This window comes from Pleurodeles waltl, chromosome 4_1 (assembly GCF_031143425.1).
Source record: "Pleurodeles waltl isolate 20211129_DDA chromosome 4_1, aPleWal1.hap1.20221129, whole genome shotgun sequence".
NCBI lineage: Eukaryota > Metazoa > Chordata > Amphibia > Caudata > Salamandridae > Pleurodeles > Pleurodeles waltl.
The window spans coordinates 107,002,776-107,029,966 of NC_090442.1; the positions used below are offsets into that span (position 1 = coordinate 107,002,776).

A 27,191-nucleotide genomic window follows, 5' to 3' on the forward strand; every position below is an offset into this window, starting at 1 on the left:
AACTCCCCTATCATAATACTTTCTAGTACACCCCCCTACTATTAGAGCATCTTGAACTGGCCTACCTCCTTCTATCCCAGAGTGTTTCTTTTCCAGGCCCTCCAACTAACTCTCTACCCTATCCACCCCCAACCCCAATTCTCATCTTCTTTCCCACTCTTCCCTTAGTTTTGCTCTCCTTTTCTTTCTTCCCTCATATAATCATACTCTGCCTTCAACCAGGCCACCGCAGAAATTAAACTGCAATACTATTGAGACACTTTTGTTTTTTGTTTGTTCATTAATTTACCTTTTCAATTAAACTTTTTGTGGGAAAAGTATTTCATCATTTTAGCATTGCTTCTAAATTAAGATTTGTTTGCCTGCTTACATCAGTCTGAATGTCTTCATTTTGAAAAATCGTCATAATGATGGATATCTATTGCATATATGAATAACATAACATACAATACATTTCTATGTTACATCAAGCTTGTTTTTCTTAACTCCCCTCAACCACTCAATTGCCATGAACTCCAGCCACACTCAAACAACAACATATGCCTCCAGGAGTGGTTCCAATTCACTCTTCCTGTGCGCTTCATCAACATGCGTCACCATCTCTTACTCACGCACACCCATCCACCCATACAATCACCTCCCACAGTGGAGTGGTCATATGTATAAGGGTAACTCAGTTGCATGACCCTGCTCAGCATTGAGCTACTTAGGCCCGTATTTATACTTTTTGACGCTAATCTGCGCTAACGCAGTTTAGCGTCAAAAAAATTAGCGCCGGCTAACGCCATTCTGAAGCGCCATGCGGGCGCCGTATTTATTCAATGACGTTAGCCGGCGTTAGCCGCCGGCGCTGCCTGGTGTGCGTGAAAAAAAAACACGTACACCAGGCAGCGCCGGCGTAGGGGAAAATGGCGTATGGGCGTCTAAAAATGGGGCAAGTCAGGTCGAGGCAAAAAAATCGTCTTAACCCGATTTGCGCCATTTTTTTTCTACGCACATCCCCCATCAACATGACTCCTGTCTTAGCAAAGACAGGAGTCATGCCCCCTTGCCCAATGGCCATGCCCAGGGGACTTATGTCCCCTGGGCATGGTCATTGGGCATAGTGGCATGTAGGGGGGCACAAATCAGGCCCCCCTATGCCAAAAAAGAAAATAAAAACAAATACTTACCTCAACTTAAACACGTACACCAGGCAGCGCCGGCGTAGGGGAAAATGGCGTATGGGTGTCTAAAAATGGGGCAAGTCAGGTCGAGGCAAAAAAATCGTCTTAACCCGATTTGCGCCATTTTTTTTCTACGCACATCCCCCATCAACATGACTCCTGTCTTAGCAAAGACAGGAGTCATGCCCCCTTGCCCAATGACCATGCCCAGGGGACTTATGTCCCCTGGGCATGGTCATTGGGCATAGTGGCATGTAGGGGGGCACAAATCAGGCCCCCCTATGCCAAAAAATAAAATAAAAAAAAATACTTACCCCAACTTACCTTTTCTTCCCTGGGATGGGTCCCTCCATCCTTGGGTGTCCTCCTGGGGTGGGCAAGGGTGGCAGGGGGTGTCCCTGGGGGCAGGGGAGGGCACCTCTGGGCTCATTCTGAGCCCACAGGTCCCTTAACGCCTGCCCTAACCCAGGCGTTAAAAAGAGGCGCAAATGCAGGGTTTTTTGCCCCGCCCACTCCCGGGCGTCATTTTTGCCCGGGAGTATAAATACCACGCACATGCCTCGGAGTCATTTTTTAAGACGGGAACGCCTCCCTTGCATATCATTAACGCAAGGGAGGTGTTCACGCCAAAAAATGACGCTAACTCCATGAACTTTGGCGCTAGACGCGTCTAACGCCAAAGTATAAATATGGAGTTAGTTTTGCGTCGAATTTGCGTCGAAAAAAACGACGCAAATTCGGCGCAAACGGAGTATAAATATGCCCCTTAGTGTTCGCGCAGCTCTTGACTAGCTCAGCCCCCTATTTGGTGACTTGATTGTGCTTAGGTGGAGATGTATGGTGCAATTGGAATAATTGTGCATAAACTAAAAACTATCTGAAAAAATTGCACACTGTACAGACAAACCTTTGAAGAAGAATGTCTCTCCACGGATCTGTGTGGCAGCATCAACGCCTATGGTGCAGCGGTCTGGAACATCTTTTAGTAGTCTGAGTAAAAGAGAAAGACTTTTACAAAGACAGAAGGATGATGATGATCATGCAGAGCAAAGAGAAGATAAGAATCTCTGACACAAAACCATAATACAGGCTTTAGAGACATTGATAATTCCATTTTTTCACCCCCCCTAACAGGGGAACACCCCGCCCTCACACACATAATGCCCGGCGCAGGCATAATGTGGCGCAAAGGGTTACAAAGTGACACAATGCATGCATTGTGCCACTTTGTAAATATGGTGAGAGGAAAAAGCCACATTAGCCTTGGCGTAAAAAAATGAGGCTATGGTGGCGCTAAAGTGGCGTTAGGGGCTCTTAAATCTGACCCTATCTGTTTAGCTCTTTGGTCTATATACTTTGGTCTTATATGATATAGAAACCCTCTTTTGCTCTGTGCACAGTTTAAGTTTTACTCTGTTATATATCTTTATGGAGAAATCAATTCACCCCAAGGCTTCCCTACTTTCTAGAGGCTGCTTTGCACATATAGGCCGAGTGTCATTAAAGTGAAGGTTCAACCACAACTCCTTAAGAACATTTCAATGTCTACACAGTATCATGTAAATAGACTGAATGTGTTGTAAACCATACTTTTTCTCCCTGGCCATATCTATTGCATTTTTCTAAGTACACGCCCAAGAACTCTTCCTAATGTGTCTTTTAGTGGTGAACAACTTACATGTATCTCAAACTGGGGTCTGCTCTTTAAGAATTGTCTCTAGTATTTCAAGCAAGTGGTAGTTGCCTTTTGTAAACTTCAACAACTTAGGTATGTTGCTACAGTGAAATCTGAATATCTCCTACACTCTTTTGCATTGTTTTTCCTTGAGCTAACATAGTCACCTAATAAGGGGCAACATATCATATCCGCTGCTGAAATGTAAAAAAGTATTTTAAATAATATAGAAAATTCACTATTAAGTAATTGTTGTGGGTTACCCAGATCATCTTGAATATCAACAGGCAAAAATTAACAAAAAATAAATAAATGATAATACGCCCCTTGCAACTATTGTTATTTGATTTCCATTAACGTTCCTGTCTCATGCAATGCATGCTGAAGGCCGTAGTTGAGTCACTTTAGGTAATATAGAGAAAAGCTGAGAAATAATTATTTTATCAGTAGGTTTTTGATTAGAACCTGATAGAGATTATATTTTATTAACTTATTAGTGGCATAGAAGTAACATATGGCATCTAATAAACCTGCAGTTTAAAAGCTTAACCAAGAAAAATAATGTAGAAATTAAATGTGCAAGATTGAATTTCAGTGAGCCATTTGTGCCTACCAGTCATATTTCTGACACCACATTTAATCTGTGTTGGAAATTGCCTTTCTGCAGGGTCAACCCCAAACTTTTTGCCTTCCTCCTTCTCTTTTTCTGACCTCATTTTTGCTGGCTTTAGGACTCTGCGTTCTTTACAGCCGCTAATCAGTGCTAAAATGCATATGTTCTCTGTCTAAAACATGGTGACATTGGCTCATACTCAATTGGCATATTTAATTTACTTGTAAATCCCTAGCACAGTGCACTAGGAGTGCCCGGGTCTGTAAATTGGATGCTACTAGAGGGCCTGCAACACTGATTGTGCCTTCCACATAAGTAGCTCTTAAACATGTCCCAGGCCTGCCACTGCAAGGCCTGTGTGTGTAGTTTCGCTGCCACTTCGACTTGGCATTTAAAAGTACTTGCCAAGCCTTAAACTCCTGTTTTTCTTCATATACGTCACCTGCTGCCTTGCTGCCCTCTGGCTCTGCTGAGAAGTGCTCTCCAAGGGCTTGGATTGAGCTTGCCTCCTGTTTCCTGAAGTCTCAGGGCCAAAAATACTTCATCTCTGCAAAGAACTCCTTGAGTGGCAAAAATCAACGCACAGCCTGCTGGAATCAACGCACAGCCTGCCCTGCGGTGAGGAAATCACTGCTTCTCTGAACCAGGATGACGCAGCCCGGCTCCCCATTTGGAGATCGATGCAGCAGCATTGTGACCAGAAATTTGACACATGGCCCTCCGGATCGACGCATCGCTGAGCTGGAACAACGCAGCCTGACTTCATGCGAGAGGAATCAATGCAGCGCCTGCTGTGCAACAGAAATTTCCCCGCATCGCCCACCGGATCAACACAGCTCCTGTAACTTCATCCTGCATGCCCAGGATTTCTCCGCATAGTCCCCGGGGGATCCAAATACCCCCAACCCAAGGAGGATCCAAGCCTGCGTGCTGGAAATTGACGCAAAGCCCTTGCTGCGTAGAAAAACATTGATGTATCGTCTGTGTGCGCCTGGAGAAACCGACTGGATTGTATGTGACTTACCCTGAGTAGAGAGAGGGTCTTTGCTTGGACAGGGGGTAACCTGGCTGCCAACCAAAGACCCCATCTCTAACAACCTGAAAATATTTAATCTTCATAAATGTATGAATTATTATTAAACATTAAACTTAAAGTATTATTTCTAAGTAAAAAGAGTAGAAACAAAATGTATTTTTGAGATTTAAAATGACTTAGAGTTCAACACACTTAGGGCCTCATTATGACGACGCCATGGCCCCACGTCAGGATGACCGCCTATGCAGCCGTCTCTCTCCGCACCCTATTACGGGTTTCCCACTGGGCCGGCAGGCGGAAACCCGCCAGCCCAGCGGGAAACACTCAACAACATTGACGCCCACTGGCAGCAATGTTGCGGCGCGTCGGGTGCAACAGCACCCGTCGCACTTTTCACTGCCCATAATTCAGGCTGCCCTGGTGGATTACGACCACTGAGACCGCCAGGCTCCGCCACAGTCGTAACGTGACAGTCGGACCGCCACACTCGTAAAGAGGGCCTTAATTTTGAATTAAATAGTTCTCTTACCGTGTGCAAATAAATGCACATTTAAAATTAGCTTTGACATATCATGAATAATGATTAATAAAATAGTTTGCCCTGCATATTTGATTTGAAATATAAGGTGTGTAAAGAAGTTTATAAATGTATTCATTGTACTAATGTGCATTAAACTTTCTTGAGTAGGCCGTAAAGTTCGTTTTACAAGCAGTCGTGGAAAATTTGGTTCGTGTTCATTTCTCTCTAATCTGAATTCTTTTCTTTAGGCAGCAAATGTACTGTTGAATGTTCCTTTGTATTCCAGAGGAAGAGCATGTTTCAAATTTAGTTAATGTAACAATATTTGTTCTAGCTGCTGAGTTGCACAGGAAGATTCATGAGGCTTATGTAAAAGAATATTAGCTTAGTGAATTGTGTGCGATGGGAAACCAACTGCAAGTAACAGATTATTAGAAAATGTAATATTCTGGCAGAACCCTGTAACCGGAGGAAAAAGGACAACACACATTTGCTGTGAACTTTTCTAAATGTTTCAAACCTTGGTGGTGCCATCTTCAATGATTGGATGCTGAAACTGGCGCCCAGTGTGTGCCCACCTGATGGACCATTCAAATTGATTTTGGTTATTTTAATCAATGAAGAACTTTGGAACAGAAATCAGTCCTTTTTTTGATCCTGCTTGAAGTTAGTTCTCCTCCTGCCTTGATGCTGTCCAGAGCCCAGTGTAAGTCTGCTCTCTCACATTCACTTCTCTGAGTGCCCTGGTGGGTTTCTCATCATTGTCTCAACTGCCCTATTCTGTTATGTGCTTCAGTATTAATAAGGCCAACTAATTCTGAACTGCTGACCTGTCCTAAATGCAGCTCGTGTTCTGCACTGTCCTGATACTACTGTCAACTGATGCCAGGAGAGGGTGAATATTCAGCTCGACGAATCACCCTGTATGCGTGAGGAGAGGTATAACTAAATGTGGTTTCTTGTTTCCCTTTTTCAATTAGTAACTTACACTAGCATATTTTATAGCTAGTTCTTCTAGTTAGATGTTTTCCAAATTATTTTTGCCTTCTTTTATTTTTGCTTTTGCCCTCATGTGTTAGCCCGTCCCCACGCATGCAAGTCTCAATTCTGGTTAGTGTCAGGAATGGTGCAGCTCTGTAATTGATTGTTGGGACTGTGTTTGGATGTGCACTAATGTCACCACCGTCTACTTTGAAATCTGATAATAATGTTCATATTGTATTGTCGCTAATCTACATTATTTTTTGGGAATGTTTAACAGTATTGATGTTTAGCAGGTTGAATATATTCATACGCTTTGGTCAGCCTATTGTTTTCATGTATGTGTATAACTTAGTTTTGCGAATCATTTATGTGACATTGATTTTGGGTTTGTAATAAAGCTTTGAAACTGTATTCAGTTTGGAGTTTTGTTTTAGTGTTGGGTTATTTATGGTGTTTATTATTGTTTATGATAATGTAATTGGTTTGTGGGCTTACACGATTCAAACTACTGACTCCATCACCAAGTCCAAAGGTTCAGTCGACCTCTAAGAGTGAGTATTTCTGATGATATCTCACCCATTGGAGAAACCGCGCCGTCACCCCTTTATGGATTTACAAGCTGTGAATGTTCTCTCATCTCATGCTATGAATATCCTCTCAGCTAGTGAATGAAATCAGAATGTTATGAAACAATTACTAACTAATCTCTGACAACAAATAAACAGCACATGTTCAGACACCAAAGATTTTGTAAACTGATCATGAGTAATTGTCCTGTTTTTAGATGCACCTATGTTTATAATTCAATAGTATTTCACAGGAAGATGCTTTCTAGCCCCTATTAAACTACCAAAACTATGTAATGAAAGTGAAAAATTAGTATGAAAAATACAATTTATCTTCTCCCAACATGGAAAGAACTATTAACTGTCTTTAAGGGAACAGGAGTGGGAAATGAGGGTTTGCTTTACATTCACTGCACAGGTAGCTGACGCAGTCTTGGGTGATAATGTGTTCTTTGTTTGAGGAGAAAAAAATATACTGTGATATATATATATATGTTTCCCTCTCAGTTCCAGTTCTACCACTGAGGTCAGCAAGATTCAATGCAATCAAGTGTCAATAATTAAAAAGAGGCCTTAGTGGGTATGCTAATATGTTCTAGATCAATTATGTATAGAAGTAGTTTAGAATTTGCAAAAGAGCCTTGCAAAATATTATAAACCCCTTCTTTTAATTTATTATACTGACTTAAACATGATCACGGGGTGTTATATTTGTCTTGCATCTGTGTAAAATAATATCAAATGTCAATAAACAAGCCCTGGCATAGCGAATACATCTATCTTACTATACTAACAAATGTAAACACAGGCAATCACAAATGCTGTAGCCGTGTGTTGTATGCACAAATATTGTTTATCACAGTAAAACCTGTCCTATGGCTTTGCCAAAGTTTAGAAAAAGACGCAAACGTTGTTTTCTGTTTGGATTGCATCTAGAAGATAAGTAACTGAATGTGACAAACAGCATGGTTGAGTTTATTTTTCAGGTTTAGAGTAATAGTTTGTTCATTCAAATGCAAACATTTCCTGGAAGGCGGAAAGATACATCTCCAGCTGATAGTATGAGGTCAGAGAGTAATAGTCCTCTTGGTTGAGCCAAGTCTTAGCCCACTTAGTGCATGCTTTAATTAATTACTAAAAATAAGTCTCCAATATCTGCGCTGTCAAGCCAGCCCTAAAAAAGGATGTTTACTGTATCAATCGGTATTTATATAGCGTAGCACATCTAGGGTATCCGAGCGCTGGGCAAGATAAGCCATTATAATGAAAAATCTAGAATAATCATGCACTAATATTTAATGTATTTTGCCATTCAAGGAAATTTTGCTTTTGGGGTCATTTTGAATGTGTGGGAAGCAGTATAAATTCAGTGAAATGTGTAAAAGTGGGTTTTAGTGCAATTAACACTATTTTTGCATCAAGAGAAAAGTGATGCTTTCTGAGCCTATTAGTACCAGAGCCCAAACAAAAAGCAGGGGCTAATTTTATATAAATAATTGTGGAAAAAGAGACTGAAAGAATGTTTGCACGTTTGTCTGTCTGACGACTGGTAGTGGTAAAAGTGTTGTTGAATTGTGATATAATAGCAAAACATCTGGCATTCTGTAAATTACTCCATTAGTGGGGCAGTGCTCATTTCTCGCAGATGGCAATGCAGCACAACTCCACTGTACAAAAACAGAAGAATATAGGGCCTGATTTATGGAAAGTTAGCGTTGCCTTTACGCCATTTTTTGACGCAAAAGCGGCGCAAACGTACAAAATATTGTACGCTTGCACCGCTTTTGCATCAAAAAATGATATAAAGGCAACACTAACTTTTCATAATTCAGGCCCATAGTCCCAAAGGAGCTTCCACGCATGCGCTAAAAACATTATCCTAACTCTCTAAAGAGGTGATCCTTTTCACATTTCTTCACTAAGGGCCTTATACTGATGTCTCTGATATCACCCGGTAACTCCTCTCCAGATTTCTCAGTACTGGGGGCATTGATAACACCAGTGAGGGAGGTGGTAAAAAAATAACTAGGTTCACAAGTGGTACCCCACTGGTCGCCTTAGAAATGATGGATTACCCAGGGAATGAGCAATTAGATTCCCAATTCTTTTTAGTATTTCACCCAGAGGCTCCCGCAGGCTCCCGCTGCTTTCAGCAGGGACGAGTAACTAAGTGAGTAGCTGAGTGAGAGTTACAGGGTAGTTAGGAGTTTGCAGGGTTCAGGAAAGGGTAACATTACAGGGTACTAAGGAGTTTTGAGGGTTAAAGCAAAGGTAGCTTTAAATATTAGTACTGAGGCCCATATTTATACTTTTTGACGCACAACTGCGCCAACGCAGTAGTGCGTCAAAAATGTTACCGCCGGCTAACGCCATTCCAAAGCACCATGCGGGTGCCTTATTTATTGAATGGCATTAGCCGGTGCAGCGGACTGGTGTGCGTAAAAAAAAATGACTCACACCAGGCAGCGCCGGCTTAGGGGAAAATGGAGGTTGGGCGTCAAAGTATAAATATGGGGCATGGTTTGCGCCAATTGTGCGTCAAAAATGTTGACGCACATTCGGCGCAAACAGAGTATAAATATGCCCCTGAGTTTTTAAGGTCCAGGGAATGATAGCGTTAAGGAGTAGTATGGGTTTTTAGGGTTCAGGGGAAGGTAGTGTTACGGGGTAGCAAGAAATGGGAGCAATAAGCGGCTGTAAGGACTTTTTAGGATTCATGAAAGTTACAATTACAGTATATTAAGTAAGTACATTATTTTAATTTAATATATATAAATATTTTTTTTAAAATGATATATAAATATATTAGTAGTAGTGTAAATACATTAAAAATAAATATTACATTAACTTTTGGGAAGGAGCTTAAAAAGTCTATCCAGGCAATAAATATAAAAACAAGGAATTAGAAAGAAAAAATCTCAGGAGAGCTTTTATAAGGTGTTGCTGAAGTTGATGTTGGAAAGAGAAGGTAGAGGTGGTTGGGGCTACGATAGAGCAATGCATTCCTCCTGGCTGCCCGCCTGCTGTCTGTGCTGTTGCCAGTTAAGAACAAATACCATAGTTATTCAAGTATCTAAGAGGTATATACTATTTCAGTGCCATCTGTTTGACCCAAAGGTCAACCTTAGTTGTAACTCAATAGCTCGACTTGATAAAGAGCAAAGGCTAACACAACTTGAAACAAAAAACGACTACAGCTCTTGGAGGGTAAGCACTTTTTCTGTGGAAGCACACATCGTCTGCCCAATCAAAACATGTACTCTTGCCCACGAACATGTAGATGGAGCCAAAGCCCCACTCTTAGCACTCCTTGAAGCTCTTTTCAAGTTGATCACATAAAGTCAAGCCCGATCTAAATATGAATGCACCTTTATAAAACTATATTTTTTTCCAAAAATAGCTTTCCTGTTAAGCTTGAGGTACACATTCAACCATGTCGAATAATAAAGGTTTTCACTTTAACTGTCTCAAGTGACTATCGAATTTCCAAAAATTACATACCAAAAAAATACACTTATATACAGAGGCTTTTTGGTCAGTGGGCTTCAGCTAGTGGTCTCTTAAATTGTCCTTTACAGTTGCACTTTGAGTGACTCCATAAACCGTGTGCACGTTGTTCACATTCACCGAAATAGTTCCTCGCTCTTCAGTGTCACATCGGGTTCCATGTGTGCTTTATTTTATTTCTATTAAGTTTACATAATACTTTTTTGTTTTGACTACACTTCGGGTGCGCAGTTGGATGGTGACTTATTTTCCATCTCATTTTTAAAGTTACTGGTATAAAGTGCGTACATGGCACTGTACCACTGCAGCTGACAGTGATGGGAATGATATGTTGGGTGGAGATTTATTTATTTCTCCTTCACAAATATTAATAGTAAAGTGCAAATGTTTCTAATTTAAAAAAAATCACTAGTAACACAACCATTTTAGTAAATATTTTTTAATTTAAAGATTTTGATTGCAGGGATGTGATTGCTACGTTGTGTTAGCTATATGTTTTATCTTTTTTCTATTTATGTTGATGGCATATAATTGCACTATAGAATAAAACATATTAACCAATGCACCAGCTCACCAAGGCCAGACCTATTGGCTTTGCCAGTGCTTGTTTTTTCACGCTAAATGTAGTTTATAGGACATCAGGGAATAAAGCTAGGACTCTGGATTTTTCTGCTCTCTTTACATTATCTTTCATGCTGCTTTTACGATATTCGATTAGACTTGGTGTACAGCTGTGTCTTCATTGTAATTGAAAAACTCAATAAAGATGGTTTTAAAAATCTGCTCCTTCATTGCAGGACTGTTTCAGAATCTAAAGTATGTGATCAATATTCGCCGAATAGCGCCAGACAAGGGCAAGCCAAAGGCGGAGAAACGAATGACTGTAGCCGAGCAGACTGGGTGACGTCTAAGAGCACCTCATCTCACTGGAGCCCATTAAAGGGCTTATTAAATGACAGGGCTTGTAATTTGGCATCTCGGGAAGATCAGATAAAGCTGTAATAAAATAACTAGGCGTATATGTGCTGGGGGTGGCGCCAGTGGACGGTATTAATGACATATGCATGAAAAACCATACATCCAGTTTCCGAAATTCTGAAACAAATTGTACCGGAAGTCCCCACCTTTACCCCTAATTAGTTACATCTGCATACTGTGATGATGAGAAGCCCTGAAGCCCTGTTCGGGAGATCAAGGATGAGTGGAGACTGTGTAAACCTTGGGCAGTGAAGAAGAAGAGATAAAGTGATGTTATTTATTTTATTATATATATATATATATATATATATATATATATATATATATATATATATATATATATATATATATATATAAAAACCACGTGCCAGTCCCCACTAGGTAGTCATAGTTAGGACCTAGTTTCTATACGAAAAGCCCAAGTTATCGTTATCTTAGGGCGCGAGTTAAGAACTATAACTATAACTGCTGAATTGCTATGCTTTTGAATGAGTAAATTCAGAACCTAACTATAACGTCCCTGTAACCTTTGTTTTTTTCAGTGAATTTATATATGTATACACATACAGAGGCCAGGCACCTTAAATTAAAAAAAGATAAATGCTTCCAAGAAACCCAGAACTGCATGCCTCTTCAACCAGAATACAAGGAATTTAGGGCCAGATGTATCATCACGGCCCTTTGCGATTCGGTAATAGCTATTTTTAAGAATTCGCTATTTCCGACTCGCAAAGTGCCATGTATCACATTTGCGAATCGGTAATAGCGATTTCTAAAAAATCGCAAATGCTATTACCGAATCGCAAATTGCGATACAGGCCCCATTCGCAGCTATGGGCCTGTTGGCCCATATCTGCGAATTTTTTGCATTTCCAAAATTGCGATTTCTGAACCAGAAATCGCAATTTTGGAAATGCAAAACCCCAGGGTGCTGGGGGCCTAAGGCCCCCTCTGCTGCACCCCAAAAACATTTTTGGGGACATGTAAGGTGCACACATGCCAAAAGGGCATGTGTGCTTTACATGTACAATTTAAAAATGCATTTTAAATGCATTTTTAAATTTTGCACCAGGTTACCACCTGGTTTCTTTTAGTGGTATTTTGCATGTGCAATATGCCATTCTGCGAAAAATCGCAATTTGCGTTTTTTTGCAGCATCTCCTTGTGATTTGGATTTTGCGAACTCGCAAACCAGGTCGCTGGACAAAACCAGGTCGCAACGCAAGAAATCGCAATTTTTGCGATTTCTTATTTGTGGTCTGCGAATGCCTTTCATGCATCGCAGACCACTTTTTTGCACTCGCAAACGGCCGAATTTTGCGATTCACACCGTTTGCGAGTGCAAAACAAATTCAGACATCTGGCCCTTACTTCCCTTGCCATGGTGCTGGCGATAAACAGCGGATGCCGGTAACCGCCAACAAAACAAAATATAAAGTCAAGTCAACAAGATTCTTGGCTCTGACACCTCACGCCGCACATTATGACTGCCAAAGAGTTCCAAGTCACACCAGATGCAGTAAAACCTCTCTCTTTCTTCAATAAGTATTGTAAAAAAACTCCAGAGAGCAAACAGATTGAGTAATACATGGACTACACAAACAACCCATAGCAACACGTGTCTCAGTCCCGGCATGACCCTTCCTCAGGGTCTCATGGGGAGCATTGGCTGTCTTGTAAACTCATTAAATTCCTGCTGGTTATTGGGATGCTACAAGAACACAGTAATTTGAGATCTTGGAATATAGATCACTAAAATCAACTCTGCTGCATTTACACTGGTGGTATCCAATAACCCAATTTCCAATCCATAAAACAACGAAAAAGTGCCTAAAAAGTTTGTGAAGAAATGTGGGGCATGGGAATCAAGCAGGTGTCTTTCAGCATTTAAGCCCTTGTCTTGCAACAGGCCTGCTGACGGGATCAGAACAAAAGTTCACTAGGACAGTACTGTGGTTCTGGATAGGGCTGACTGTCCTATCCCGCATAACTCTGAGTAGTAATCGTCAAAGGAAAGAGCCTTACAGAGTTTTTTCGACAAGCTTGTCATTGACTCGACAGTGAGTGTTATCAGACTGCAAACAGGTGAAATAACAAATAGGTACCGCCATGATGAACCTATGGGAGCCGCATTGACTGTATGACACTGGGTGCCATGTTTACTATTTTTACATGTAACGTGACACAGCAAGGGAACTTGTTTTGCTGTGCTGCGTGAAAGGGAGAGAGCAGAAATGCTCCATATTCACAAAATTATTAACATCTCTGCTTTCTTCTTGTGCTGATGCACTGCGTGCTGCCTTGCACCAATGCAGGCACCATTGCACCTACATTTCGGGGCATGATTCTTCCTGCACAAATGTGAGAATATTACTGTGTCAGTTGTACTCTGGCAGCTCCACTACTTTGTATTAGAGGTTCCAGATATCAGTACCACAAACTGGCATTAAGTTGACAAATTGCTCCACATCAATCAGTCTGTCACTGATGTGCTCAAGTTGGCACAATAAGCAGAACTGGAAAGTGTCCAAAGTCACTGTGGGGGTTAGGGGGCAAGACTCCCTCCTAGTAGCAGTTGCAGCTGCTTAGGGTAGTGCAGGAAAGCAAGATATCAGCAATGGGTCCCAGAAGTCACTTGAGCCATATGACAGGAGAGTATAGGCAGGGAGAGTCCCAAAAACACTTTATACACAGAACAGGGAGGGAGCAAGGAATCCAAGATGGCCGTGCCCACTGTAGGTGATGAGGTAATCAGAGGATGTTGAGCCCAAGCTAAGATGGCTGTTATGCAAAGTCCAGTATCGGAGGCAGGGGGCACTCCTGGAGAGAGTAAACAAGTGTTAGACAGGCAGAACATTGCAGGTAAGTGCCTCCTCTCTCTGACACTCCCGCACCACACCACCTCGCACCACCTCATCAGGCTCTCAAGCTGGTAATGATGACAGCCATACATGTCGATCCCGTGATTTTGGTTGGCAACTACCAATTTCAAAGCTAGTCTCCTGCCTCCCAATTCCTGCATGCAGAAACCCACTTCAGATTGCCGAATTATGATCTGTTGGAAACGAGGCAGCTTGAGCTCAGAAAAATATATCTTGAGCCATTTTTGGAGGGGGAGATTAGAGGGTTTGACAGGCCTCTGCAATTACGTTTTGCCAGTTTTACATAGCACCTACAAAAAATTGTTTAGAGCTCTGTTTTTCTTAGTGCTGTGTTCTTAAACTTCCAAAAATGAAATGCTGATTGTCTGGCCAATAGATATATTGCATCTGCCTCAGTCTAAGTTAATGGGGAAAATACATTTTCCTGACTATTTTTTTTATAACTCCAGCTTGCCTGCTCGAAAATGTTAGCATGTATGGGCAGGACGCGCACTGTGCGACCGGCCAGGTTACCGGGAACAGAGGAGCACGTTCCGGCAGCACCGCGAGCACTGGGCGCCACCATGTGGTCCCTAAGGTGATAGCAGAATGGGGCCTATCACAAGGCTGCCTCACCCGAATGCACTCAATCGGGACCCAACATTCGCTATGTCCGTAGAGATCTGCTGCCTCTGACGGCGTCTCCCTGTGACACCAGGGTTGTTTCACCAACATACTTGCCAAGGGGATGGAGACACTAGTTGGAAAAGAAGGCTTGGATAAAGGCAAAAATAGGCTGTGTTCTGTGCAACTCATTTACAGAGCCATGATCATGCTCAGGCATGGCCCTGTCTTCTGCATGTACTAAGAGCGGTTTGTTATAATATATGATTTACTATAATTGTTTCTCACAGATGTTTACTGTACCAAGTTCATTTTGTCAGTCTGGGTGTAAAGCGGTACATGTGTTCAGGTGTGTCTTGTCTTTGCCCCAAGGGCTCACTCTTACTTTCCGTTTTGGGTGTTTTGGAAGCAAAAGGTCTTAGAGGTCCAGCCGATGGGCAGAGTTGTTGTAATAACTTTCATTGCTGTTTTTTTTTTGATTGGGGAACCTCTACAACACTTTCTGAGAGTACTGTACATTTGGAACTTAGATAAACTACTCTCTGATGGCTTTCCATTGTCCAATGTCACATTCGTAGGGGTTCGTCTGAAAGCCCAGAACCCTGAAGCAAAAATAAAGATCTTGCTGTTTATCATCTTAGAGAATTTCAATAATGTTGGTTACTTGATCAACAATATGACTAATATCTCTGGCGAATAATACCAAAGCATCTCCAGCTCCTAATGTAAAGTTTAATTTGTGCAAACATTGGACCACTATATGGCTCCCTAATGGTCTGAGGCAGGAGGGACACAGTTTTGATTAAATAATCCTCCTCTTGTTGTTGTAAGAATCATTGCATCCGGTGTTAGATGACCCTCTAAAATAGTCTTGCAAGTGAGATAAAGTTAGTTTACACATATCTTAAAAGTTTGAAAGCAGTTGGATGCTCATTGATTATGGTGCACGTGTCGGTTCAAAAGCATCAGTGAACAATATTTTGCCTTCCTTCCTTTGTAAAGGCTGCTTTGCTGACATGCTAGTCCTAAAATAGACATCACAATAGGTGAAAGGGACCTTAATGATGCAAGTCCTGCTTCAAGTGCAGTAGGACCATCAGGTCCTTCATGGAGTGGTGGTTCTGAGTCTGCTGAAACAGGCACCACATGAGATGAAATGGGCCTCGATCGTGTGACCTCTGCTTCAAGCGTGGCAGGACCATGAAGTTGTGATTCTAGTTCTGGTGAGTAGACACCACAACAGGTGAAATGCCTCTTGATGGTGTGAGTTCTGCTTCAAGCATAGCAGAACCATTAGGTCCTTCATGAAGTTGTGATTCCAGGTCTGGTAAAACAGACGCCACATCAGGTGAAATGCAGGTTGATGGTGTGAGTTCTGCTTCAAACATGGCAGGACCATGACGTCCTTCTGTGGATTTAGAAAAGTCTTTGAGCAAGAAGATCTCCACAAACCTCTCCTTTTTTCATCCACATCATATTATTGTGAGAATTGTAAACAGTAAATAGTTCCAACAACTGTAACATTTACCTTGAGAAGAACACAATCTTGAAGTAGGAAATATTGTTGTCAGCTGTTCTGTAACATCAACAAGCATCTTAACATCAAATGTTGTCTCTGCCTGTTTGATAGCAAATCACACTGTTTTGACCTTGGAGTGGAGGTGAAAGTAGTTGGTCTCAAGGTTAAAACCATTGATACAACCTACATGTAGTTTGAGTCCAAAGATGACGATGGTGGGTATTGCAGAAGTTGGAGCAATCTATGACAATAGGGATATGTATCATGAGAGGGTGGTCATAATTCTACCTTCTGCAATTGAATATAACTTCCTGCAGTAAAAAAGGGGAATCATCCCCATTCACAAGTATACACTAAACAGTGTTGGGTGAATTTTCCATGTGGTGTAAGACCAGCTCTAAGCTGTTACTAAAATTCATTAGTGTGAAGTTTTGGTCTCTAAATATTGGTGAGTGTTTTGTGCTGCAGCCCCTAGCCTCCTGAAATTGATTTTTTGACTAACTATATTTTGCACTCACTGTGATAAATTTTAACCACAGCAATATTTTTTTAACTGCCACATGGATGGCAGTATGTATAGCACTGGTTGTGTATTTTATGGTCCTCAATGATTATCCCTTCTTTATTTACTCCAGCAGTATTTCCATATTGCGGGTAATGCTACGTAAATGCAATTCCAGAGAATTATAATCTCTGGAATAGTAATTGACAACCCATTGTGATATTTTGTGTAATGTGGGACAAGGTCTTCATTTATATTTTTATGCATTTTTTATTTTAGTGACATAGATATTGCCGACATTCCTTTCTAAATTAAGGACAATAACTGACACCGAAAAAGCCCCAACAGAGATTGTCCAGTACCTGTGAGTTAGAGAACTACAATTTTTTTAGCTAGTCGCAAATTATTTTTCAACTTCACAATCTGGTTTTCAAAGGAACGAAATGCTCAGAGTTTCTTGTTTGTAGTTATTGATAAGCAATATTATTTGTACAGAGTAAATCTATGGCACTCGCGTGCATTATCAGCTTTGGTGGTTGTATACAGATAGCCATTTAAACAAAGCCAGCAGACATCCTGCTTACAAACACCTGCTTGAAAACAAAAACATGTGTCAATATGTCTTAATTTCTAACTACCTATCCATAATTGCACATGTGGAACGTTATGCAATACAATTTCATATCTCTGTATTATTTAACATATACATGTATACCCTTTCTATGTAGTTATTTATCAATATATTTATTCCTTTATTCCTAAGAAAGAAAGAATGCCTTCAATTCCCTCCAATGCACAACTCTGTCTCATCCTATACCTCTCGCTATGTATCCTCTACCTCCGCTCTCTGACTCAGCCCAAACCTCATTCTGCTACTATGATCTCCTTAATACTCCTTTCTAGACTCTTCCCTATTCTATCCCTCCTTTGACTCCTCTAATATGAACTCCCAAATAACATTATCTAGACTCTCCCCATCCCTCCTTTATCCTATTCCATCAAACTAACAGACTCATTTGTCCACAGCTCAAATTAACAATTTGTATTTCCCTATACTAATCCACCACTAACCCTTTGGGTTCCAGAGTAGCGTGCCACTCACGAAAAGCGCTTCAGTGCCTCGTCAGGGGAGTAAACGCTATATGGATACAATTACAATAATATTTGTCAATGATGAATCAGATAGAGGCAGTCTGGCTGCTCTGTTGGTGTTTACCTATAGTAAGGATTAAGGCCCGTATTTATACTTTTTTTGCGCCGCATTTGCGTCGTTTTTTGACGCAAAAACGGCGCAAACTTGCAAAATGCCATTGTATTTTGTAGGTTTGCGCCGTTTTGCGTCAAAAAGCGGCGCAAATGCGGCGCTAAAAAAAGTATAAATAGGGGCCTAAGTATTCAGCCTTGACAACAAGATTAAAAAAGCTCTGCAGAGTTTGTGTGTTTCTGGGAGGGGGAGTGAGGCTTACCATCACCAAAGGGAGCAGGATGCTGGCATCGAAAGCCCTCGGAAATCGCTAGCTATACGTATAAAGCAACAACCATCTAGCAAAGGAGTGTTCCACGATCTGGCCAGCAGATGGCAGTACATTCAAGCACACGATTTTACAAAGAGTATGTGCACAAATACATTTTTTTATTTGATTTAACGGTGCGGAAGGGGTCAGCCTTTTGAAATGAAAACTTATGAACCAAAAGAGCCTCAAGACAAGTTTTTCTCTTTTCCTCATTTAACACCGGAGCTCCTAATTGCCTTCAACTCGCTCCTTGCCGTCACCTATTCGCATGTGCCAACACACCCGATTCCCATAATTATACCTTTATACTCAAAACTGCGTTAGTGCAGTTTTGCGTGTAAAAGTATAGCGCCGGCTTGCGCCACTCCTGGACGCCAGCGGGGTGCCATATTTATGGACTGGCGCTAGCTGGCGCTAATGCCCTGTTAAAGTCCTTGTAAAAGACGCTAACAGGGTGAGGGAGGCGTAGGGGAAACCAGAGTTTGTGTGCCGAAATATGGCACTACACTGTCTAGAGGCAAAAAAATGCCTCTAAGCAGTGTAACGCCATTTCCTGACGCAAAACTCCCATGGACATGGCTCCTGCCTTAGTAAAGAAAGAAGCCATGTCCACCACCCCAATGGCCATGCCTAGGGGACAAATGTCCCCTGGGCATGGCCACTGGGGCTAGCGCTATCCAGGGGGCCCCAAGTCAGGGCCCCCGAGCGAAAAAAAAAACTTACTGGGACTTACCTGGAATGGGTCCCCCCTCCTGTGGTGTCCCTCTGGTGTGGGTGGGGGTGTCCCTTGGGACAGGGAAGGGCACCTGTGGGCTCTTTCCATGGTCTCTGACCATGGAAATATGCCTACAGGTCCCCTCACGCCTGCTCATATCCAGGTGTTAAATAATGGCACTAATCAACGCTTAGCTTATTATTTAAGGCCCCCATCCCCGTGCTAGATTTTAGCACGGAGGATAAATATGGTGCTAAGGCCATATCATCGTATTCTGGACGGGAATGCCTACCATAACTTTGGTGCTAGATGTGTCTAGCGCCAAAGTATAAATATGGAGTTAGGTTTGTGCTGAACTAGCATTAAATAATTGATGCTAATTCAGCACAAACCGAGTATAAATATGGGCCAAAGGGCCTCATTTATGAGGCCCTGGCGGCACACTGTAGCACCAAAAGCGTAATTTTCCTTTTTTTTTTTGTGCTTCGATGGCGCAATGTGCCAGCCCATATTTACAAGGCATGCATAGCCACCTTGTGTGGCTTTTCATGGCCTTGTAAATATGGACCCCTACCACGCATAAGACTGTGGGAAAGGGGCGTTCCATGGGTGTTGCTTGGGGTATTCCCACGAAACACCCATGGAACCTGAAGGAATCTGACACATTCCCTGAGTTACACAAGTCTGGAAATGTGTCACATTCCTATGCACCTCAGGGGTGGCATAAGAGTGACGGAAAGGGGAGAAATATCTTTATTTCTCCCCATTTTTCCCTCTTTCTATGTGTGCTGCACTCTGCAACACAAATAGAAAGAGGAAAACACCTCTTGTGGTTGTTTTTGTGCAGGAAGGTGTCCCTTCTACACTAAAACAATCATCCCCACAACACAGGCACCCTTGCACCATGGTGCATGGGTGCCTGAGTTGGCTCATGGCAGCAATCTGTGCACCTGCACAGGAGAAGAGGACAGAAATGTGCTGCATTTCTGCCCTTTCCCCAAGGCACTTGCTGCATCGCCCTGTGTCATGGGCCTTGTAAATGAGGCCCAAAATGGCTTGTTTCAGTTTTTCCTGCATAAAATCTCCTCCTCTTCAATGTAAGTCAATGGGGAAAATCCATTCCCCCAATTCTTTTAATCTCACTTTTACTAGGCTTTTACTAGGTTCAAAATGCTGGTATGTGTGTATTAGTGCCATAGGTCTTTCGAAAACCCTTTCTAATAAATTAGGTCTTGAACTACAGACCTTCCGTTGTTTGTTTTCAAAGACCCATTATCTACAATACACTTTACACAGACTGAGCTTTGGGTTAGACCTAGGCTCATAACTAGATTGCCTGCATGTCTATCTCAGTTCCCTGCTTCTTATTCGATTGCTTTCTACTCTGTTCTTGTTTCTGATTTGCTTCCCTGAAGCATAGCTTCTTTAAAAAAAAATGGTTTGGCTGATATATACCCTTTCACTGTTAATGTGATGTCACCCACTACCCATCTTAATTTTTCCTTATCTCTTTCCTTTTCAGCGAGGGCCTGGTAGGTAAGGAAAATGTCACTTTCCCAGTGTACATCTGTTCGTGGCATGTAGTGCTGCAGATTAACATGCTTTGCATAAGTTCATCATCTAGTGTTGGGCTCGGAGTGTTACAAGTTGTTTTTCTTCAAATAAGCTTTTTCGAGTCACAAGATCGAGTGACTCCTCTCGGTGATTATGCGCATGGGCATTAAGTCCTTTGTTAGATTGTTTTCCCGCAGGAAGGTGAAGTAAGGAGTGAAGAATTGTATATTTACATACATATTTAGTGAATAAAGAGGATGTCCATGCGATGTATATACATATTTACATGAGAACCCACAATGGTTACAGGCTTCCGGGGAGGAGGGAGGGCGAATGTGAATCTGCAGCACTAAATGCCACATAACAGATGTACATTGGGTAAGTGACATTTTCCGTTCGATGGCATGTGTAGCTTTGCATAGACTGAAAAGCAGTCACCTCCTAAAATAAGTGGTGGCTAGCCTAAAGGAGTTGGAGTAGTTTGAAATAGTGTTTTAAGTACTGTTTGACCAACACTTGCTTGTTGACGAGAAAGCACATCCACACAGTAGTATTTGGTAAATGTGTGGGGTGTGGACCATGTGGCTGCTTTCCATACGTCTGCAATTGGTATATTTCCTAAGAATGCCATTGAAGCTCCTTTCTTTCTAGTAGAATGTGCTTTAGGAGTTACTAATAGTTGCCTTTTAGCTTTAGGATAACAAGTTTGAATACACTTTACTATTCATCTGGCTAATCCTTGTTTTGAAATAGGATTACCTTTATGAGGCTGTTGAAATGCCATAAAAAGTTGTTTAGATTTTCTAAAATCTTTTGTTCTGTCTATATATTACATAAGAGCTCTTTTGAGATCAAGAGCGTGGAGAGCTCTTTCAGCAACTGAATCTAGCGTGAAAAGAAGACTGGCAATTCCACTGACTGATTGATGTAAAATTGTGAGACCACTTTGGGTAGAAATTTTGGATTTGTCCTAAGTACTATTTTGTGTTTATGAATTCGGAAGAAGGGTTCTTCTAAAGTGAATGCTTGAATTTTACTTACTCTCCTTAAGGAAGTAATTGCTACCAGGAAAGCAACTTTCCATGAGAGAAATTGAAGTACACAAAAATGCATGGGTTCAAATGGTGGACCATAAGCCTTGTGAGCACAATGTTAAGATTCCAGGCTAGAGCTGGTGGAGCTCTAGGTGGAATACTTCTTTTAAGGACTTCCATAAAAGCTTTTATGACAGGAATTCTATACAGAGAGGTACACTGTCTGTTTTGAAAGTAGGCTGATATTTCTGGTAAGTTAATTTTAATAGATGATTATGCAAGATTTGCTTTTTGTAAGTAAAGCAAATAGCATACAATATCCTGTACAGATGCCTTAAGTGGATCAGTGTTTTTGGATTGACAGTAATAAACAAAATGTTTCCATTTAGCTGCATAGCACTGCCTGGTTGTAGGTTTGCGTGCTTCTTTTAGAATGTCCATACATTCTGATGGAAGCTGTATATATCCAAACTCTATGACCTCAGGAGCCATTTCGCCAGGTTGAGCATACTGGGATTGGAATGCCTGATTTAACCTTTGTTTTGAGTCAACAAGTCTGGTCTGTTTGAGAGATTCTGATGTGGTACTACAGATAGATCCAATAGTGTTTTGTACCAGTGTTGACGTGCCCATGTCAGAGCTATGAGTATCATAGTGACGGAAGTGTGACGGATCTTGTTGACCAGAAATGGAATTAATGGGAGAGGAGGAAAAGCGTAAGCAAATGTGATTGTGAATTGTCCACTTCCAAGTTGTCTGTGCTAGAAGGGAGAATTGAGATGAGTGTGTCCCCCCTGTTTCTGCAGATAATACATTGTTGTCATGTTGTCTGTCCTTATTAACACTGTCTTGTGTGTGATCTGTGCCTGGAATGCTTTGTGTGCTAAGAACACTGCTATCAGTTCCAAGTGGTTTATGTGGTAAGTCTGCTGAATTGAGTCCCTGTGTTGTAAGATTGTTGAGATGAGCTCATTGATGCATCTGTGGTGTTTATGGTCTGTGGCACAGGGTCCTGAAGTGGCCTGTCTTCTGAGGTATGCTGCAACCACTGCTAGACATTTGGTAAATCCCCTTGGTGCTGTCGTTACTGCAAAGGGTAGCACTTTAAATTGGTAGCGCTTGTCTGCTATCACAAACCTCAAGTGTTTGATGCTTGATGTATGGGAATATGGAAGTAAGCGTCTTTTAGATCTAATGCTGTCATGTGGTCTTGTTTTTGTAACAAAGGGATAACATCCTGAAGAGTGACCATGTGGAAATGCTCTGAGAGAATATACTGATTGAGAGGTTTGAGACCGAGGATGGGTCTGAGAATGCCATCCTTTTTTGGTGTGAGGAAGTATATAGAATATACTCCTGTTCCTTGTTGATTGATGGGTACTACCTCTATTGCACCTTTGAATAGAAAAGATTCTACCTCTTGTTTTAGCAGAACAATGTGAATCGCAGAAAGCCTGTGTGAACGGGGGGAATGTTTGGTGGAGTGGAGATGAGCTCTAGGCAATAACCATTGTGGATGATTGACAGTACTGATGTAACTCCAATGACGGTGTAAATATTGCAGTCTTCCTCCCACAGGAGATGTGTGCTGTGTGGGGATGCAGAGAAAGTCACTGCTTTGATGAGGTGGAGGCACCTCTTGTGGCAGTGGATTTGCCCCTACCTCTGAAATTGTGTCCTCTATAGGAACGCCTGAAAGATCCCCTGGAATAATAGTGTTGTCCCTGTTTTTGTTGGGACGTAGATGCCTCTGATGTTTGGGGTTTAAACCCTCCTTTGAATTGGGGCTTACGAAAAGTGCCCCGAAAAGGTGTTGTGTAAAGGGCACCCATGGCCTTTGCTGCATCAGAGTCCTTTTAAAAAATTTCAATGGTGGTATCCACCTCAGGACCAAATAGTTGTTGCTTATTAAATGGCATATTAAGGAACGCTTGCTATGTCCCAGGTTTGAATCCTGAGGACCGCAACCAAGCATGCCTTCTGATCATAACACTAGTATTAATTCCCCTAGTTGCGGTGTCAGCTGCGTCTAGAGCGGATCTAATTTGATTGTTGGCAATAGCTTGTCCTTCTGCCACAACTTGCTGTGCCCTTTTTTAGTGTTCTGTAGGGAGATATTGAAGGAACTCCTGCATTTCGTCCCAATGGGCCCTGTCATACCTGGCTAAAAGAGCTTGGGAGGTGGCAATCCCCCACTGATTTGCAGCTTGAGTTGCCACCCTTTTCCCGCTGCATCAAATTTGCAGCTTTCTTTATCAGGGGGAGGAGCATCCGCTCTGGACTGACTATTTGCCCTTTTCCTAGCTGCATTCACCAAAATGGAATCAGGTGGCAATTGTTGTGATATAAAAATTGGATCTGATGGTGCAGCTTTATATTTCTTATCCACTCTAGAAGTTCGTACCCTGTCCTTTGCCGGCTCTTTAAAAATGTTATCAGCATGTTTTAACATGCCTGGTACCATCGGCAAACATCGGTACTGCTTATGTGTAGAGAATAGGGTGTTGAATAGGAAATCATCTTCTATGTGCTCGGAGTACGGCGGCACATTGTGGTATGTGGCTGCTCTAGCAATGACCTGAATATAGGCCGTGGTGCCTTCAGGTGGAGATGGCCTTATGGGATATAGATCAGGGTCATTAGATGGAACTGGGACAGAATCGTACATACCCCATGGGTCCATATTATAATGATTATCACCCATATAATCCCTGTGTGAGGAGACAGGAGATTGTGCAGAAAACCTTGTGGGTGAAGGTGGTGGTGGTGGAGTGTGAGGTGGTAGAGAAGTAGGAAGGAAAGGTGAATGCAGTGGCAAAAGCTGATAAACTGTCTTTGGCTTCTCCTTGTGCTTAAACATTTTCGCCAGTGAAGGGCCAGGTTCCAACCTTTCTTGGAAAGACAGTTTCTTCTTAGTCATAGGTAGAGGAGAGGAAATAATATTCCCTGTGTCCTTTTGGATCTGTATTTTCCTCTGTTTATCGAGAGGGAACCCATCCGAACCCAACAGCAGAAAGAACATAATCTAACAAAGGACTCAATGCCCAAGCGCACTATCACCGAGAGGAGGAGTCACTCGATCCTGTGACTCAAAAAAGCTACTTCGAACAAAAACAACTTGTAACACTCCAAGCCCAACACTAGATGAAGAATTTATGCACAGCTTGTGTTTCTGCAGCTACATATGCCATCAAACACATTGTTACTGGGCGTCTCGCTTTTTGGCACATGCTTACAAAGAGACCCATTCCAGGCAGGAGTTTCTCTATTTTTGTAGCCAAAAATAGCTTTATTTTGGCAGTCTCCGGCCTGAAACTGCCTCTGCTTCAATAGAAGTTAATAGTGGAAATACATTCTTCTGATCATTTTTTTTTTACAAATGCTGGGATCCAGGTCTGTTATGGACAGGAGACTTCTACTCGGCATTCACATATTTTCCGAACATTCACAGAGGGTACATTTGCGTATGGTGAATTTGTCAGTATCCATAAAATCAAGCTTGTGTTGGCCATCCTTGATCCACAGTGGACAACCCTGCCTTGGGACATAGCTTTATTCCTGTCTTCATTAGTAACCTGATTATCTGGGCTGTAGCAACCATCCTTTCACCCACTATACCTACTGCACATCTCCTACAAACGTGGCTCCTGTTGATCTGCATTGACTTAGATTCTGCCCCAGAGGGGCAACATCGCAGCAGGAGACAAAGTCGATGTTTCCACCTCTCCAATGTCCTATATGTGATGTGGCTGTAAGGAGGAATATTGCTGGGGATTAAAGAAGGACTGCTCTGCTTTTCACTGTTCCCAGTCAGAGGCCTGTAGACTGTGCTTCTCCAAAGGGGCACCATGACAGGCAGGCCTGCTAAACTTTAGACGACAGAGCTTCAGGCAGGGTAGCAGTAATTCAGACAGGAATATGAACAACCAAAGACTCACACTTTAAACAGTGGTACAAAACTCAAGATAGAGCCGGCATTGCTTATAACATTTGAAAGCACTTCCATCTCCTGATGCATTTGAATGTAAATGTGGTCAGCGTATTTATTGTTCGGTTAGCACATACCATCTGTTCTACCATGCACTGTCTTTGTATCAGTAGCACCTCCTCCGCTAAGGTGGAGGAGCATTGCCCCACTGCTTTGAGCAGTGCAGAAAAAGGTACAATAAAATTATAATAACACAATGTTATTAGCATTTTATTTTTCATCGGGAGCCAGGTTAGGGCGGGGTGGGGCTGGGTGTGTCACAGGGAGGAGAGGTATGTACACCATAAGTGTGCATGACTGTTTGGCCGGCCGTGTTGGGCCAGCCAAACAGACATGCGCACTTAGCGTTTCTCCACCTGGCTGTATTGTACTGAACCAGACCAATCACGACGCTGCTGTCATGCTGGTGACAGCAGCGTCGTGATTGTCTTAGGGGAGTCTGGGAGCTTGTGTGCTGATTGCAGTCAGGAAGAGGACGAGGATGGAGTAGAGACAGAACACGTCTTACGTCGGAAAAGGTAAGTGTTCTTTTTTCACTTTTTCTTTTATCCCCCGCCTGCCACCCCGTTCAGTAGCAGCCGCCACTGCTATGTACATTACTCATCCAAAACATACTCATCTATTTGCCACTGAGTACTCTGTTCCACATCCAAAAGAGAGGATGTTGATAAATCCATGGTGCCCGAGGTGGTACATGCAGAAAAAATACTTCAAATTGCTTCAAAGACATGAAATTCACGAAGGCGAGTGAGGCTCGGATGATACATGCAGCCACCTGCTTCCTCTATGCCTTAGTACGGAACCATATCTGTGCAGGTTCTTTTACTGAGCGCTTGCATTTTTCTCTTTGAATCAGTCTGTCATTGCCACAGGCTGTTATCATAATGTAGAGGCCCAACAACCCTTGAGGAGAGGCTAAGAGGAGGCATTTTGTGGTATTAAGGCATGCAAAAACTTGCACTGTACTGTACTACTTACACTGTAGTAAGTTTATTATTGCCATCTGTAATTATCCATTTGTTTGCATGTTAATCAAACACAGCTAAGGCCTGTTTAGGCCACAGTAATATAGCCTGGCCTAGGCATATTTATACATTTTTACAAAGTTGTAGATGATTTTCAGTTTTTTTATTGTGGCAAAATTATGGCTGTGTGAATGTTTACACACTAATCTTTGTGCCCAGAGTCTCAATCAATTTTTAATGCTTCTTGTTAGAAATGGGGATTCTGGTTGGCTAGGGTATGCACCTAAAGCCAGGCAGAACCCACCCACTCTAGTCAGGGCAAGGGAGCTACACGTCCAAGATAACCCCTGCTCACACCATGGGTAGCTTGGCATGAGCAGTCAGGCCTAACCCGGAGGCAATGTGTAAAGCATTTGCACAACACACACAACACCCGTGATGCACTATACACACCGCAAAGGAAATACAACACCAAGTTATATAAAAATAAACTGTACTGTACACAACATCATTAGACCAAACACGATATGTCAGTAATGCCCTGCTACCCAAGCAGGTGTCAGAACCGTACACAGTACTGTTACTCTGCCAAGACAGCAGTAGTCACATAACACACGTCACTGATTATTCTGCAACCTAAGCAGTAGTCATCCTAAATGCCCATACCAGGAACATTAGAAAACATATGGCAAGTCATGCAACATCAAACATAATACCCATATTAGGAACTTCAGAAAATATATGGGGAATTAGCAAGATCATACCATATATGTCATGAAAACATATCACCATAAATACAGAGTCACTGTAAAGCACATTACCAGTAATACACCTGTCCTAATATATACATTACAAAGAAATGCCAGGGCA

At 42.1% G+C, this 27,191-nt stretch overlaps 1 protein-coding gene across 5 annotated transcripts in view; it reads right to left on the bottom strand.

The window, feature by feature from the left end:
* LOC138287423 (matrix metalloproteinase-17-like) overlaps positions 1-27,191 on the bottom strand; it is a 109,238-nt gene that overhangs the window by 21,290 nt on the left and 60,757 nt on the right. For all 5 annotated transcript variants that reach the window (XM_069227844.1, XM_069227841.1, XM_069227840.1 and 2 more), the window contains exon 8: positions 2,074-2,156. In XM_069227844.1, coding sequence (XP_069083945.1) covers positions 2,074-2,156 — 83 coding nt within the window. The remainder of the gene's footprint in view (positions 1-2,073; positions 2,157-27,191) is intronic.